Raw genomic sequence first — 16,057 nt, 5'->3', positions numbered from 1 at the left:
AGCTAGAAATTGCCAGAAAGTTTCACAGGGACGTTAAAGAAAAAGAGTCCAGAAAGTAAAAAAGAAAAATGCAACTATATGGTTTAATGTAAAAAGGATATAGATTTTTTTTAATAAAGAAAGGGAAGAATATTGTACATGGGGAAGTAAATGTTCAAGAACACAGTAAGGAAGCAAAAACACAACACAAACAAAAGTAAACAAAGTCTGTTATGATGCAAAGAATTTCTGGGGAATGGTGCTGAATGTTCTCTTCATGGTACCTAACTGTAATATTAAAGCAACCCCTTTCTTCTTCCTAGAATGAAGATCCACTCCCTCAGAATGCAGAATCATCATAAATCATCAAAAATTAAACATTCTGACCAAGGCCAGATTCCTTCTGGTAGCTAGCTGGAAAGACACCATGAAACATATTTAAAGCCCAGCCAGAGCTGTTGCTGATCCGTTCCCTTTATTGGGGCTCATCAATGTAGTGTAGGCTTTTCTGATCAGATACTCAGAGCCACAGAAGGTACACACATACAAAGTTCGCTCCTAGTTTATATGCAACGCAGGAGTTGTCCTAGCAAGGAAATCCTGTCCACTGGGTATTTCATGAAAAAGGAAATTTTAAATTTTCCTTCACAAGATTCCTTCTGCATTAATTTACTATGGGGAATGGCACGGTTGGTGGTTAAAGAACACTCTGGATTCAGGTGCCTGCATCAGTTACTTTAATATCATTTTTGGAGTAGCAGAGAAATGAGGTCTATAGATGAATTTATGGAGTGGTACTTTACCCTGAAGACTTTCTCTTGCAAATTGGTGTTGGACAGTTTTAGGATCACAGCAAAGTTAATGGGTTTCACACTGATCCGACCAGGCCTCTTGTTAAAATTTACCATCTGGAAAATCTGCAAAGAAAAAAACAAATTTTGTAGGTTAAAAAATGGTTGGTTCTTACATTTTTCCTAATACATTTAAACCGTAGATGTATTTTAAGATGGATGGCATAAGAAAATATTCTGTTCCATAATTTTTGAATACCTCAGTTCTTAAAATGTTAAACCTGGGGAGAATTATTTTTTTTAAATAAAATAGTGAATCTTATTTTCCAGGTACTGGGGAAATTTTTTTCTATAAATAAAATCGTGAACCTTATTTTGAAGAAAGTCAGACTGCTTGTTATTTTGAACTTTTTCAGCATCCGTATGAAATAATATTTATTTTATCTATCGTCTCATATACAGTACGTGTTTGCGTTATATATGATCTGTCTTTATGGACAGATCAGGTTTGTGGCTACATTATATGGAAACCCATACTTCAGAAAACTCAGAATTACAGGAAAGCAATCTCCAAGAGACTTGATTTTAATCGAATAATACAAATGTTTAAAAATGATTTCATTTTCATCTGTAATATTAAAACAGTAGCCTTAAGGTATAGAGATTCAAATTACGTAAAGACGGATTATCCAGAAAGAGGTCTTGAGCAATCTGAATAACAGGTATCTGCACTTGCATTTACTACTTTACAAAAAGTGAGGGTGCTACCCAGGAACCTACTAATAAAAATAAAACTTATACTTGTCCTTAAACACCCTATCAGAGTCATAGATTGAAGCAATAAACAAGTTAAAAAACTTATGTCACGTATATGGCACAAGTCCCATATAATCAAATAAACATTTTATTTCATTTCTAAGTGATCAAGTTATTCAAGTATTCCCCTCTAAATAGCCGGCCTCTCTCTCTCTGCAGGAGTCTGGTTTGGATGGGCAGTCCAGTTAATTCCATTGGTGTGCCCTCCATTGATCTCCCCCTGCCACAACAACTGTCTTTCAATAGAACCACCTCTGACACAAAGCCTGCATAAAGAGGGACAGATTGGTGAATACTGGGACAGAAGGGAATACTAAGGGAGTAACTTGATTTCAGAAACAGAACAGAATTTGTTAATATTTACGGTTTTAGATTTCCATGAGATGCCGACTGCATTAGGTTTCCTACTCTATCTAGGACTCTGTTCCCAATTTGTCCAAACCATACAACTTTTTGCAGGGTTTGGCATTCTTTGCATTCAGATAATCTAAATCAAATCCTGATCTGGCAATTTTTGGAAACTTTGCTCAGATTTGAATATGCACATTTGGGATTGGATTCAGATCAGTAGCCAGATACATTTTTGAGAATCTGGAATTCAGTCACATTTATAATAACACAACAATTTATCAATAAATTGAGCTTTAGCATTGCTAACATGATCTGCAGAGCTACCATTGCATATTACCATTAAATAATAGAAACATCAAAACCATTTAAAACAGTAACAGTTTAGAATCTTACAAAGTTTCTTATTGGTCCTCCACCCCCTATTCCCATCTTCATTCTTTTTAAATAGAACCGTCAATACTTCATCTGATTTTATCACAATTTCATTTCCCTTGATTAAATGAGAAACGGAAATCAATGAAATCCAGCCTGTTCTTAGCTCTACTACGCTGACTGGCAGATTGACTTCTTTCTCCTTTTCTTTCTCCTTATTTACACCACAAAGGAATTTCAAATCTAACCTCATACTTCTGCTTACACCATCTTTTTTTTGGCACTACTACTATTTTTCTTTAGATTTCTTATGGTGGTTGAAGGGTGTTATGCATCATACCTCCCAACATTTAGGAAACTTCTGGCAACTTTGGAAAATAAAGCGTCGCATGTGAATTGCCGCAGGCAATTTTCATTTTAGCCGGTGGAGGGCAGGGGGAATGCAGTTCGGGGAGATTGTCGCCCCGAAGGAGAGGTGATTTGTCACTGGGGTGACTGATCTCCCCGAATCTGCTCGTGTGGACTGACCCGAAACTGTGAGTCTTCCTTATCTTATCAAACTGTTACAAAATTATGTCAAGTACCTATTCTGGGCTGTCTGCCAAGATGCAATTAAGTTAGAAATTCTGTTTCTGGCTGTTCAGTGCAACAGATCAAAAAGAAACCCGGGACTTATTAGTACAAATCCGTGACAGCGGGTTGAGCTGTCAAAAGCGGGACTGTCACGCTCAAAACGGGACAGTTGGGAGGTATGTATGCATTGTTATGAAGAAAATATCTTGAATACCTGCCAATATACCTGTTTTAATACGTTGTACTGATACTGATGGATCAAACATGTTTATATGGAATTTTAGTACAGTATCTCATAGATGAGCAGGCTTCCGTTAATATAAAGATTTTTCTGCACCATCTAAAACTAATGAAGTTCATAAAAAGAAGAAGCAAATTATTAAAATATCCCTTCAAATAGAGTCCTGCGCGGAACTAATTTTTGAGACCCAGACACGACCCGAACCCGCGACCCGCACTGCAATCCGCATATATACCCGACCTGGCCCACAACTGCCTTTTCTGCAACCCGATCCGCAACCTGCCTACCACTATTAAACAGGAAGTGACATCATCAGAAGTGGGCGATAGAAAAACATTTTGTAACATTTTAAATGAAGTAAAATATAGACAATATAACATAAGACAAGAAATATAGATGAGACCCGCAACCCACATCTATACCCACAAGTGAAAATCCTACCCTCATCCCGCAGGGTACCAGCTTTTCTAGCTGGTAACCTGCCGGTACCGGACCGGCCGCAGGACTGTACCTTCAAATGCCATTACAAATTAATTGGATTCAGATTTTCTTAAGGTAATTTTGAATTAAAATGATTCTTCATTCCTTTGTAAATAAGCACCTCAGAAAACCATCTCACGTCATTCTAATGAATGCACTTTCTAAGGCAAAAAATTCAAGATGATTTTTTCTCAGTGACTGAAAAAGCGGACAGATTTTTGCAAAATGTGAAACATTCAAGTAATCTGTCTTTAAAGTGTTAACACATACAGTGTCAGTGACTGAAGGCCACAAAGATTTGGACAGATTTCATTGGGTGCGACACATGTCCATAGTGTCATTGACAGCAGGAGATTTTCCATCAGCATGTCCTAGCACGATTTGCCAAGCAGGCAGTTAGTGGGTGGCACATCTGGCTGCTGTCAAAGAGCCCAGTTTCCTTATGCAGGAAAGAATATGAGACATTGAGCCTCACGAAATTGAACTATCATAATCTACAGCCCTCATAAGTCTGCACACGATAAACTGCTCTCTAACAGTGCCATATCCACTCAAACTGGAAAAAAATGTTAATCCACATCACTACCAATGGTTCAGAATTCCTGATCAAATAACAAAAAGTGCCTAATAAAAAATGAACAGACTAAGGTCCTTGATAGAAGGTTGGCTGAGGATGATGGGACTTCTGACTGACAACCAGCATTCCCTGTCCTACGTTCAAAATTGCTCAAAATTTTTTCTCATCTGTTAGTCATCATTTTTGACCCGGCCTAGAAAATGAGACAATTTTTTCCTATGCAATATAGCACATTCTTAATGATTTTGCGCATAGTTTTGCAAAAAGGTAAAAGACATGGGTTTTGGTATATGGCAAGTTATCTTTTTCACTTTTTGTGATCTCTATGTGTAATTCACGGTTGTGTTTGCTGTAGCCCTCCAATAGGATACTACTGACACCTTCCTATTTAGTTGAACAGGAAAACATCCAATTCTGAAAGCGTAAAATACTGCCATAATGACAATATAATCACAATGGAGCCACCTGTACTTTAGCCTAAATTTCCCTTAAAGGGGTGGTGCAGCTTCAAACAACTAGTTGTTTTCAGATATCACCTGAAAGAACGACTTTTTCCAATGACTTTCTATTTTCTATGTGTCACCGGTTTTTTAATATTGAAGTTTAAAGTGTCATGATTCACCTTCTGAAGCAGCTCTGGGAGGAGGGGTCGCCGACCCTGTAAACTGTTCTAAATGGATACATTTAGTGGATACATTTTTTATCTTTGTCCCTGCTGAGCAGAATACCTGGGTTTCATTACAGGCAGCTATTAGAATTGATACAATAGTTGCTAATACTCCAGAGATGCTGCTGAGAAATGTATCAAAACAGTTCAGAACCTGCACCTGAATTACTGAGCTGCCAGACTCAAACACCAGACACAGGAACATTCAACTTTAAACTTAGATTTTGGAAAAACAGTAACAAATAAATAATTGGAAATAATTGAAATAAATCTTTATTTCTGGGGAACAATCTAAAAACAACTGATTTAAAGGGGTTGTTCACCTTCCAACTCTTTTTCCAGTTCAGTTTGGTTGATAGTTCACCAGAAATAGACTTTTTCCAATTACTTTCTATTTTATACGACTTTTTTCTAATATTGAAGTGTAAAGTGTAATTTTTCACCTTCTAAAGCAGCTCTGGGAGGGGGGTCGCCGACCCTGATAACTGTTCTAAATTGATATTTAGTTGATACATTTATCTTGCTCCTTGCTAAGCAGAATCCCTGAATTTCATTACAGGTGGGTGTTGGAATTGATAGAATAGTTTATACAACAGAGATGCTGCTGAGAAACGTATCAACTAAATGTTGCAAAATTTTAACAGTTCAGAGTCTGCATCTGAATTACTGAAATGCCGGATTAAATCACCAGAGACAAGGACATTAAACTTTAAACTTAGATTTTGGAAAAAACTGTAAAAAATAAAAAATGGAAAGTAATTGAAAAAAGCCTTTATTTCTTGTGAACAATCTAAAAAACTATTGGACTGAAAAAACTGTTTGGAAGGTGAACAACACCTTTAAGGTTGTTAAAAGATATAACAGTTCTGTTTGCGTAGATGCTTCAACAGCCTCGTCTCATTTAAATAAGCACAATTATCGACAAAATTCTTCCATAGACAGCTACCTTCAGCAGCCATAAGGAATGAGAAGCCATAGCTGTGGGGAAAGGCACGGCTCCCAGTATGAAGTTAGTACCTGTAGTAAAATCGTAGTATTATGGTTCAGTAAGTGTTTCAATAACCAATAAAAAATTCAGAATGATGATCCTTCAAAAATTATAAATGGCAGGCTGCTACAAGGCAGTATTTACCCATTACAATGTAATGTGCCTCTTAACAGTGCACCCTATCAGTCGTGTCTCATTTAGTAGTCTACTAGTCACTTGCACTTAGTTGCTGGGACTGTAGCAGTGCGAGTGCAACTAATACAGCATGACATTCCTGTAAGGTAAACGCTACCAGCACAGGGTTAGGTAACTCAGACCTTTTCTGGAAACTTTTCAGGAAATCAACATCTAAGCTGTTTGGGATCTGCTGAATATGGATGTTTATCTGCCAGTGTGCAGGGATACACCCCACTACACAGTCACATCACAAAATATGAAGCCAAGAATAGAGGTCCAAGCCTATTACTGGAAACCTATAACACATGCCAGAAGGTATGGCCAAGCTACTGACTGGCAACTCTTTCCGAGTACTTCACTGAACTGCATGATCAAAACTGTTAATTTAAAGATATAGTTGACTTTTCATTTAACTTTTAATATGAGATATCCTGAGTTAATTTTCAATTGATCTTATTTTGAAAAGGTTTTTTTTAATTATTTAGATTTTTGTCCAGCAGCAGTGCAGTTTGTCATTTTTAGCAGCAGGATCCAGTTTACTGGTATGACATGTTTAACTGATGAAGAACAAGTAAATGAAGAGATTCTGAAAAAGGGAGCTTAAAGTAACCACCTAATGCAGCCTAACAACAGAACAATGGGAAGGTGAACAGATAGCAGCTCTCTAACACAAGATAACAGCTGCCTGGTAGATCAACACTCAATAGTAAAATTCAGGTCCCACTGTGACATTCAGTTACATTGAGTAGGAGAAAAACAACAGCCTGCCAGAAAGCAGTTCCATTTTAAAGTGCTGGCTCTATCTAAAAGCACATGACCAGGCAAAATGACCTGAGATGGCTGCCTACACACCAATATTACAACTAAAAAAACACTTGCTGGCTCAGGAATGACATTTAATATGGTAGAGTGAATTATTTGCATCATAAAAATCATGACCGAATCCCTTTATGTTACTCAAAAAGTATTTTACTTTATGGGAGGGCCCTGTTAGTTTTTCCTGGAATCCCCCTGATATCAGAAGCACAGTTTTTCCACACGTAAAAATATTTAACTTTTATTTTTTGCTTATACATTGTAGCCACACGGCAGCCAAAGTGAAATGTGGTTAAGGGATCCATAATGGGAGCCCGAGACAGTGTGTGAAACCTCTAGCGGAAGCGGGCAGAAGGCAGCAGCCAGGAAACTGCAGGGGTCGTAGCGTGGTGGAGTGAGAGCTGAAGAGACTTTTCTGGCAGGAGACAGAAGGATGTGGGTGGGACAGAGGCTAGCAGCTGTAGAAGCATTTGTTTCAGCTGACTGAATAACATCTTGGCTATGAGACTATGAGCATAGCAAACCTCCGGTACTTCCCATCTCCATTACCTTTGCTACCAGAAACTAGACAGAGGCCAGGACATCCAAAACTCTTCACCCATAAAAAAAACTGCCCAATGTGCAAGGGATGGTTCTGGGAAGCGTAGTTGTGCAGAGGGATTTCATGCAACCTGGGAACTACTGAATTCATAGGCAGGATGCAGAAAAATACATAAGAAAAGGAATGAAAATTGCATTGATCTCAGACAGGCTACACACTGCAGAAGTTGCTATGGGGAAAGCACAAATCTTACTGTGATAAGTCTCACCCCAGTGCAATAGCAGGGCAAAGTGTCCTGAACTCTACAACCTTTCTAACAATGTTATGATACAAAATAGGTTTGTGACCCCTGTGGATCCCACCAGCTGCTGTTGACATACAACTCACATTATCTGCTAGTAGGGTTGCCATCGGGCCAGTATTTTACCCGCATAGCCGGTAAAACACCCGCCAAGGCCGGGGCCGGTATTACAAATTTACCAGCAATGTAGCTGCAGGTAAATTTGTAATATCCCTAAGTAAAGCCCTTGGCCTGCCCCAATCTGCACAAAATCTACTTTTTCTTCGGTGCCTGGCCAATTGCATGCCGCCCCCTTTGACGTCACGGCTCCACCCGCTTTGCCGTCACTCCCCGCCCCCTTTGACGTCACGTTCCGCCTCTTTTTACCGCCCCCAGCACCGGCCAGTGAAAATTTTATTGAAAGGTGGCAACCCTATCTGCTAGGGATATATGGATATGGCAGTTCCACAACCAATAGATGAACATGCTGGTCAACTCTATTATCATGAAGATAGAAAAAGAAAACCATACCTCCAGGATGAAGGGCAACAGTGGAATGAAGACTCCGGTACTCTCTGACAGCAGTTCTAATGCACGTATGCAGTGAAAACGGAGTGGCAAATAGCGCATAGTCGGAACAAGCCTGAAACAATAATTCAAATTAAAAAAGTACTTCATCCTACGCAGTAGTGTTTTTGGTGCCCAGGCTGAAACCCCCGCCCCCCTCAGAAATTCATCGATGGAACGGCAGGTGGTGCAAAGGATATATGTTTTTATGATATTAGCAGTGTAAAAACTGCTAATATTATAAAACCTAAAACAATATATTATATGTGTAAATGGCAGAAGTTCTCAGAAGTACAATTTAACTAGTAAATGCTACTTGTTGATCGGTTATTATAGACAATTGTAGTTTCTTCTGTTACATAAACATAATACCATAAGGGGCTTTTGTAATTAAAGGTACAACATTTGCTACAGGTCTAATAACCTATAGCAGTCAATCAACAGGAAACACATACTGGTTTAAAAGATCTTATTGGTTGCCATAACTTACTGCACCTGTGCAAACTTTCTGACTTTGGTGTATACATTAAAACTGACAAAGGTGTTTTTACATTAAAACTATATTGCCACCTGCTGGTGAAATCGAATATCTTTACTGTACAAATACATAGTTCATTCATGAATAGTCAGATGTAATAGTTTGATCTAGGTAACATGAAGGCTACAAAAGAATTTTAATCTCGATGCGTTTGCCATACAGTGGATATTTAGTTTATTGCAGTTATTGCACAGCAACGTTACTGTTAGAAAGTTAGAGCTAATCTTGGCCTTATGGGTTTGTATCCACAGAAACCAACACAACCAACCCAAGAGTATGTTAGTTTGTTTCTTTTCTCCATCCAGACCTAGCTCAATTAACATTATGTGCTGCTGTGTTGTGGATTTTATACTTATCTTTTCTTTATGAACCCAACTTGTGAATACCTTCCATATATAAGACAATGACATAATAAAATTACATAGAAATAACATTTCTGAAGGTCATTTATTGATATATTTACCAACCTGATGCAGCCAGTTATGACCTGCACAAGAGGATAGATCAGAGGCTCCAATATTTCGCTGGGATGGATAGTACTAAGCACCCGACACCAGAGGTACAAACAGTGAATGTACTGCCAGTTATACACAGACTGGTAAGCCATCTGCATAAAGGAATGGAAACAGATATGGTTTGCAAATATATGTCCATTTACAATTGGACAAAATATGAAAGAATTAATAGTAGTCTTCTATTTCCAGTAAACATGGCATTTTCTTTGATTTGTACTAAATTCTAAGCTCTTGTGAGCATTCAATACGCTTTAATACTGTGTTTATTACGTAAGACTTATTTGTTAATTATTTTAAGACTTCTATTTGTATTTGCACAACTTGCAGGCAGCTGGTGTAAGTCAGGGGCATATGTTGATTGCTTGTGAAAGCTTCACAATGAGTATACACAGGATATAATTATCTATAAACCTACACAGAAAGAGGATTGGACACAGATCCAGACACCTCAATAGTATTAAACCTAATTCTATTAGCCCGTTAAGAAAAATGCCATCCAAGCTGTGACCGCCTGGCTGTCTACAGCCTGGATCATCTTATTCTGGGGATAAGAGTAAAAAACGTCTGATCATTTGCATGGGCTGTGCAACAAATAACAAAATAACCACATAATGTGATACGAGTCATTTTATTGTTGTTGCTTTTAGAACCTAAAATATATACAGGAACGGGATCCGTTATCTGGAAACCCATTATCCAGAAAGCTCCCAATTAAGGAAAGGTCATCCCCCATAGACTCCCATTATAATCCAATAATCACATTTCTTAAAAAGATTTCCTTTTTTTCTAAAATAAAAGAACAGTAACTTGTACTTGATCCAAACTAAGATTTAATTAATCCTTGTTGGAAGCAAAACCAGGTTATTAGGTTTATTTAGTGTTTATATGATTTTTTAATAGACTTTCCAGGTCCTGCACATTCTGGATAACAGGTCTTGCACCTGTACAAAACATACTGCAGGGAAAAAAAACACCATGTTTCAGTGGAAACAATGGCCTCTCTTTTACCTATTTATAAAGTTAAAAAAAAACATTGAATAAACCTACAACAATTTAACAATTTCCAGGGTCAGCCCATTTTTCACAATCTTTTTCTAGTTACTACATGTTCCCATATCATCCGACCCTAAGTTTCTTAACCCATCTCCCACCTCTATCCCTTCATGGCCCCTCATCAGTACACATGGCTCCTTATTAGCCAAACCTATCATGGGCTCCCAACACTAACATACAAGCTGCATTTCAGCTGATATCCAAACTGGGACACAATAGCTCCACTTGAAGCCAAAAACAGACTACATCATGACTTCTGAGCAAAATGGAAACAATATGTCCCAGTCCTGTAGTGAGCATCAACCAGAATGATGTTTGATTTAAATGGAAGATTCCAGACTTGCCTTCTTTTTGAGGGTCATAGCACTACGCAGGTGAATAGCTAGCTGCCGGATGTACATGAAAATGTGTTGATATGAGGCCTGCACATCTAGGGAGTACATCTCAGTCAAAGTTCGCTGCATGAAGTTGATCATTGGCAGAACATTGGGTGATGTGAATTTGGAGTTCTTCACATATGAAATATACATCTTCTACAGAAGGAGAAGATTAAACAACACAGAAGGAAAATATGTTACATAAAACAATCATGGTTATTAGTAACACAGTAATTAGTCTGTTAAAATGTTCTCTTACAAACATCTTAGTGTTTTAAAACATCGCCCCATTATGGCTAAAATATATTTCTTGTATAAATATTATTTTAAATATTTTTTTCAATTTAAAAAAATAAATCACCAAAAAAAAAAAAAGAATTCCAAATTGTTACAATATCACTACCTCATAATTAAAGCTGTGCTACCACTTAAAGGAGAAGGAAACCCTTACGGCGCAAAACCCCTCCCCCCCATAGGCCTCCCTTCTCCCCTCCAAGCAAATGCTCCTAAGTTGCTTCTTACCCCTCGGCGCAGGTCTTCTTCCGTGGAGTTTGCAGGAGCCATCTTCTCCCGTGCAGTCTTCTTCCTGGATTGCCCAGCATTTGGCGGTGCATGCGCAGTAGGAGCATTTGCCGGTTCAGCACTACTGTGCATGCGCCGAAAGTCACAAAGTTTTCTCATTTCTTTTTTCGGCAACTTCGTGACTTTCGGCGCATGTGCAGTAGAGCTGAATGGCAAATGCTCCTACTGCGCATGCGCCGCAAAACGCCGGGCAAACCAGGAAGACTGTACAGGAGAAGATGGCGCCTACGAACTCCACGGGAGAGGACCTGTGCAGAGGGGTAAGTAGCAACTTAGGGGCATTTGCCCGGGGGGAAAGTAGGCTGGGGGAGGGGTTTTGCGCCGAAAGGGTTTCCTTCTCCTTTAAAGGGGTTGTTCATCTTCCAAACACTTTTTTTCAGTGCAATTGTTTTCAAATTGTTCACCAGAAATAAAGACTTTTTTCAAATACTTTCCATCTTTTATTTTTTACTGTTTTTCCAAAATCTAAGTTTAAAGTTCCCGTCTCTGGTGTTTGAGTCTGACAGCTCTATTCAGGTAAAGACTATAAACGGTTACAATATTTCAACATTTACTCAATACATTTTTCAGCAGTCTCTGGAGTATTAGCAGCTATTGTATCAATTCTAAGAGCTGCCTTTAATGAAACCCAGGTATTCAGCTCAGCAGTAATAAAAACAAGAAATGTATCAACTAAATGTATCAATTTAGAACAGTTAACTTTAGAGGGTCGGCGACACCCCCCTCCCAGAGCTGCTTTAGAAGGTGAAAAATTAGACTTTACATTTCAGTATTAGAACGGTCACACATAGAAAATAGAAAGTAATTGGAAAAAGTCTTTATTTGTGGCGATCTATCTGAAACCAACTGAATTGAAAAAAGTGTTGGAAGGCGAATAACCCCTTTAAACATTTTTCTGACAGCCAGGAAAGTGTTAAACAATGTGACATTTATAAAACAATTCACTGCTTTTCTCAAAGCCATTTTATCAGAACTTGTTTAACACCATTCTATACTATGGCATGTTAGAGCTCAGTGACAATGGCAAACAACCCCACCAGACACAAAAATTAACACAGTGCAAGTCAATGGAAGGCTTAAAATTTTAGAGAATCTATTCCATGACTCATTGAAGATTGGTAAAGATTTTACATAACCAAGTACTAATCGTTGATACCCTGTAATAGAAGTGTACAGAGTAATAAATCAGTCCTAAAATTCCATTCTCTACACCAAGCACACAAACAAAAGGAAGAAACGTTGGTCTTACCTTTAACACTGGGTCAAGATATGTATCTTTTCTGTGTCTGCAGATCTTGTTTAGTACTAAGAACGCCACAACTCTCACAGTTTCCTCACCACTGCTCCACAAAACAATACATTGCTATATATTTGAGAGGTAAAAATTAAAAATAAATTAAAAAAATTATAACAAATAAACAACATTTCTAAATTTGCAGGAAAAATTTTATTTTCAATGTTGCCGGTCCTGGCTGCCAAGGTATAAATAGGGGATTTTATACCAAAAGTTACTTTATGATAATCAAGCTGGAGTCTTGCAAGTAAAAGAAGTCACTACACCTAAATGCAACAAATAACAGTTGATCAGAATGCAAATGAAATTAAGCCTCACCTTTAGAAGAAGTCGAGTATGCTTTGGAAAACACAGGTAATAATGTACAATATTATTCACATGTTGCAGAACCGCTGCTCCCACAGTAGCCTCTGTCAGACAAGTCAGCAGCTGGTAGAAAGAAGAAAGGGCTATAACTTTACTCTACAGAAACAAACTGCCCCTGTGAACTAAAAATCCCACAAGCCATTGCTAAACCCTTTGTGAAATGGATGTTACTGAAGTATTATAAACTGTTTTATCAATGTTTTGGTTTCATGAAAAGCAATCAAGAATGAAGCAAAAATTATTATTGTATTTGTAATTCACATTAGTGAAAAAAATAGTAGCAAACTGGGGGATAAAACATTCACAAACTTTTCCTCCTGCTGAAATTTTTTTTTAACCCTTTTAGTGCTTACCACACCAGAATGTTCCTGCAAGCATGATTGGGAGTTGCCTAGTAACAGATATTGCCAAGGGCAGAATGGAAGCTTGGATTGTGGAATCTAAGGTGATTTTATTGTTTATAGCAGGGATTCTAAATACATACTTGAGATCAGAGCAATTAATTTTTATCTAAAAGGCTCACATAAATTGCTTAGAAACACTTTGCTTATTTATCTAGGCGAGTGGAAGACAAATGCCTGCTCAGTGTGGCAAAATGTTAAGGGGAAGTAAAGTCTAAAATAGAATAAAGGCTAGAAATGCTGTATTTTGCATATTAAACATAAACATGAACCTACTGCACCAGAAGCCTAATAAACCAAATAATTTATGCGTTCAAAGTTGGTCACATGGGGTCACCATCTTGTAACATTGTTAAACATAGACTGTGCACATGCTCAGTGTGGTCTGGGCTGCATAGAGATCGTCATAAATTATCAAAACAGCACAAGTCAAATTATATCTGCCAGAAGTTGATACAGCAAGACTGATTAATATCAGAATAGGCAGACTGCACTGGGTCCTCTGTTTTCATGTAATCTAATGTGGATTTTATATTTTTTGTACTGTTTAATACAAACGTTCTCCAACTCTGCAGAACCAGTGGCTGCAGCAAAATAATCCTCCAAATAGAATCCCAGTTTATCTGTTTAAATCTTTGTCCCTGCAGCTGGAGTTGGGAATACTAAAGGGGATGTGAAGGCAAAAATAAAATGCAATACAAATCTCTACAGGAAAAAAAACAAAGCTGCTTGAGTTCTGCATGGCTGGGAAGTAAGGCAGGTCTCTCCCTGCTGTTCATAAGTATGATTGTTTCCCAGCAAAGCAGTAAGGGACCGTCTGACAATTCCTATTCACAGCAGTAAATGAAGGGAGAATTTCACTGCATACAGTCAGGTTTCTTTTAAAAAGGTTACACATTTTTAATTAAAATATATTAGAGATTTTTCAAGAAAGTACAAATGGGATTTTATTTTTTGCCTTTACATGCCCTTTATATAAGTGCTATGCTGGATTCTGTATAGGTCACCACAAAGCTGTATTTGTCACTGCATTTTGAACACTGCTTCAAGAAGTGAGGAAATAATGAGGAAGAGACAGAGATTTGAACTTTTAATAAACTGTATATCTACAGAGACCATGGCACAAGAAAAAAAATTAACATGAGGCTGATCAGGAAATAGCTATAAAGTCGATGAGAATAACTCTTCCCAAGGTTTTGGATAACATGTGTCTATATGAAGTCATGGGCCAAGTTTAGTAAAATATGGACACTGTATTAGGCAAATCAATAGCAATTAAAAACAGAATCCACCAGAACATCACTTCTCCCTCTGCTTAACATAAATTTTCTTTTTATTTGTTCCGTTCCCTTATAGGTGTTGGGCCATGGGACTTACAGCCAATGAAAAACTGACAGTTGCACAATGTTTCTGATCTACAGAAGTGAAAATAAGTATTCAACATGTCTTTTTCTCAGTAATATATATTTCTAATGGGCTATTGACATGAAATTTACACCATGAGACTGGTAACAACACATAAAAAACAAGTAATACACACATAAAAAGAACTCAAAACAAACAAGCCCATAAATTAAGTCAGTATTTAGAAAGCAATCCTGCCCCCTATCGGTGCAAATTAATATCAGCTGATTTTTTTTTTTTAAAGGTTAATTTTTATTGAATTTTAACAACAGAAAATTAGAAGGAAGAAAAGCAAGTTAGAAAGGAAAGAAAGAAGGGGAAAGTGGGGAGAAGGGGATACGGCTGAAAAGGTATCTATCAATAGTTGTTCGAGGTGGCTGGCGACTCGAGCCAAGGGTTCCAAATATTCTCAAACTTCTTTGGGCATCCACGTGCTAAGTACGTGAGCTTGTACAGTTCCAGTTGCGAATTAACCAGTCCAATCCATCTACTCAGAGATGGTGGCGATGGGCCCATCCAGTGCAGGGCAACGACCTTCTTTGCGTAAAAGAGGAGCAACCTCATCAGGCATCTAGTGTTTACTCTAGGTATCACGGAGTCAAGGAGACCCAGAAGACAAGTAGCAGGGTTAAGTATCTGGGGGAGTTCCAGTTCGGTAGCCATGAAGTTCAAAATTGCCTTCCAAAATCTGAATATCACTGGGCAATCCCACATTAAATGTATGAAAGTAGCTACAGGAGCACCACATCTCAGACAGCTGGGTGAGGCTACTTTTCCCATAGTAAATAGTTTCTGAGGGGTGAGGTATGTTTGATGTACTATCTTAAACTGTATGAGCTTGTCTCTTACACTTACTAATGGGATATAGAGGTTGTCTATAATTTCTTCCCAATCATCTGGGTCGACATGAACCCCACTACTCTCCCACTTATACTTCACCCTGGGTCGAGGATCATATCTATTGGAAATTAAGTGCCTATATGTAGTGGATAGGAGCTTGATCTTGGCGGGTTGAGAAATCAAAGTTTCCATCCCTGTGTATTGCAGGTGCTGAGGAGGGGTTGGGAATTGCGCGGAGCAGAGGTGGCGAATCTGGTTATAACGGAATTCGGACAGATCAGGCAGAGAGAGGGTCTGGCGAAAGCCAGGCAGCGTGCGAAGAGTTCCATCAGCGTATACTTGTGACAGCCGCTTTAGACCAAATTTAGTCCAGGTTCCCACCTCTGAGAATGTGGCTAAGTGTGGATAATTACTATTACCCCATAAAGGTGAATCTGGAGAAAGACTGGTATCTGCTTTAGTGATTTGCAC

The 16,057-nt window shown here is 38.3% G+C and overlaps 1 protein-coding gene across 1 annotated transcript in view; it reads right to left on the bottom strand.

The window, feature by feature from the left end:
• The window catches only part of noc2l.S (NOC2-like nucleolar associated transcriptional repressor S homeolog), a 70,269-nt gene that overhangs the window by 34,695 nt on the left and 19,517 nt on the right, over positions 1–16,057 (bottom strand). Inside the window, exons 8-13 of the mRNA XM_018227831.2 lie at positions 12,894–13,004; positions 12,531–12,644; positions 10,667–10,855; positions 9,222–9,361; positions 8,181–8,292; positions 783–896 (exon numbers count right to left, since the gene is read on the bottom strand). Coding sequence (XP_018083320.1) covers positions 783–896; positions 8,181–8,292; positions 9,222–9,361; positions 10,667–10,855; positions 12,531–12,644; positions 12,894–13,004 — 780 coding nt within the window. The remainder of the gene's footprint in view (positions 1–782; positions 897–8,180; positions 8,293–9,221; positions 9,362–10,666; positions 10,856–12,530; positions 12,645–12,893; positions 13,005–16,057) is intronic.

The sequence above is a fragment of the Xenopus laevis genome, chromosome 7S, assembly GCF_017654675.1.
Source record: "Xenopus laevis strain J_2021 chromosome 7S, Xenopus_laevis_v10.1, whole genome shotgun sequence".
Classification (NCBI taxonomy): domain Eukaryota; kingdom Metazoa; phylum Chordata; class Amphibia; order Anura; family Pipidae; genus Xenopus; species Xenopus laevis.
The sequence above is the reverse complement of the archived record's forward strand: the minus strand, read 5'-3'. Positions and strand labels throughout refer to the sequence as shown.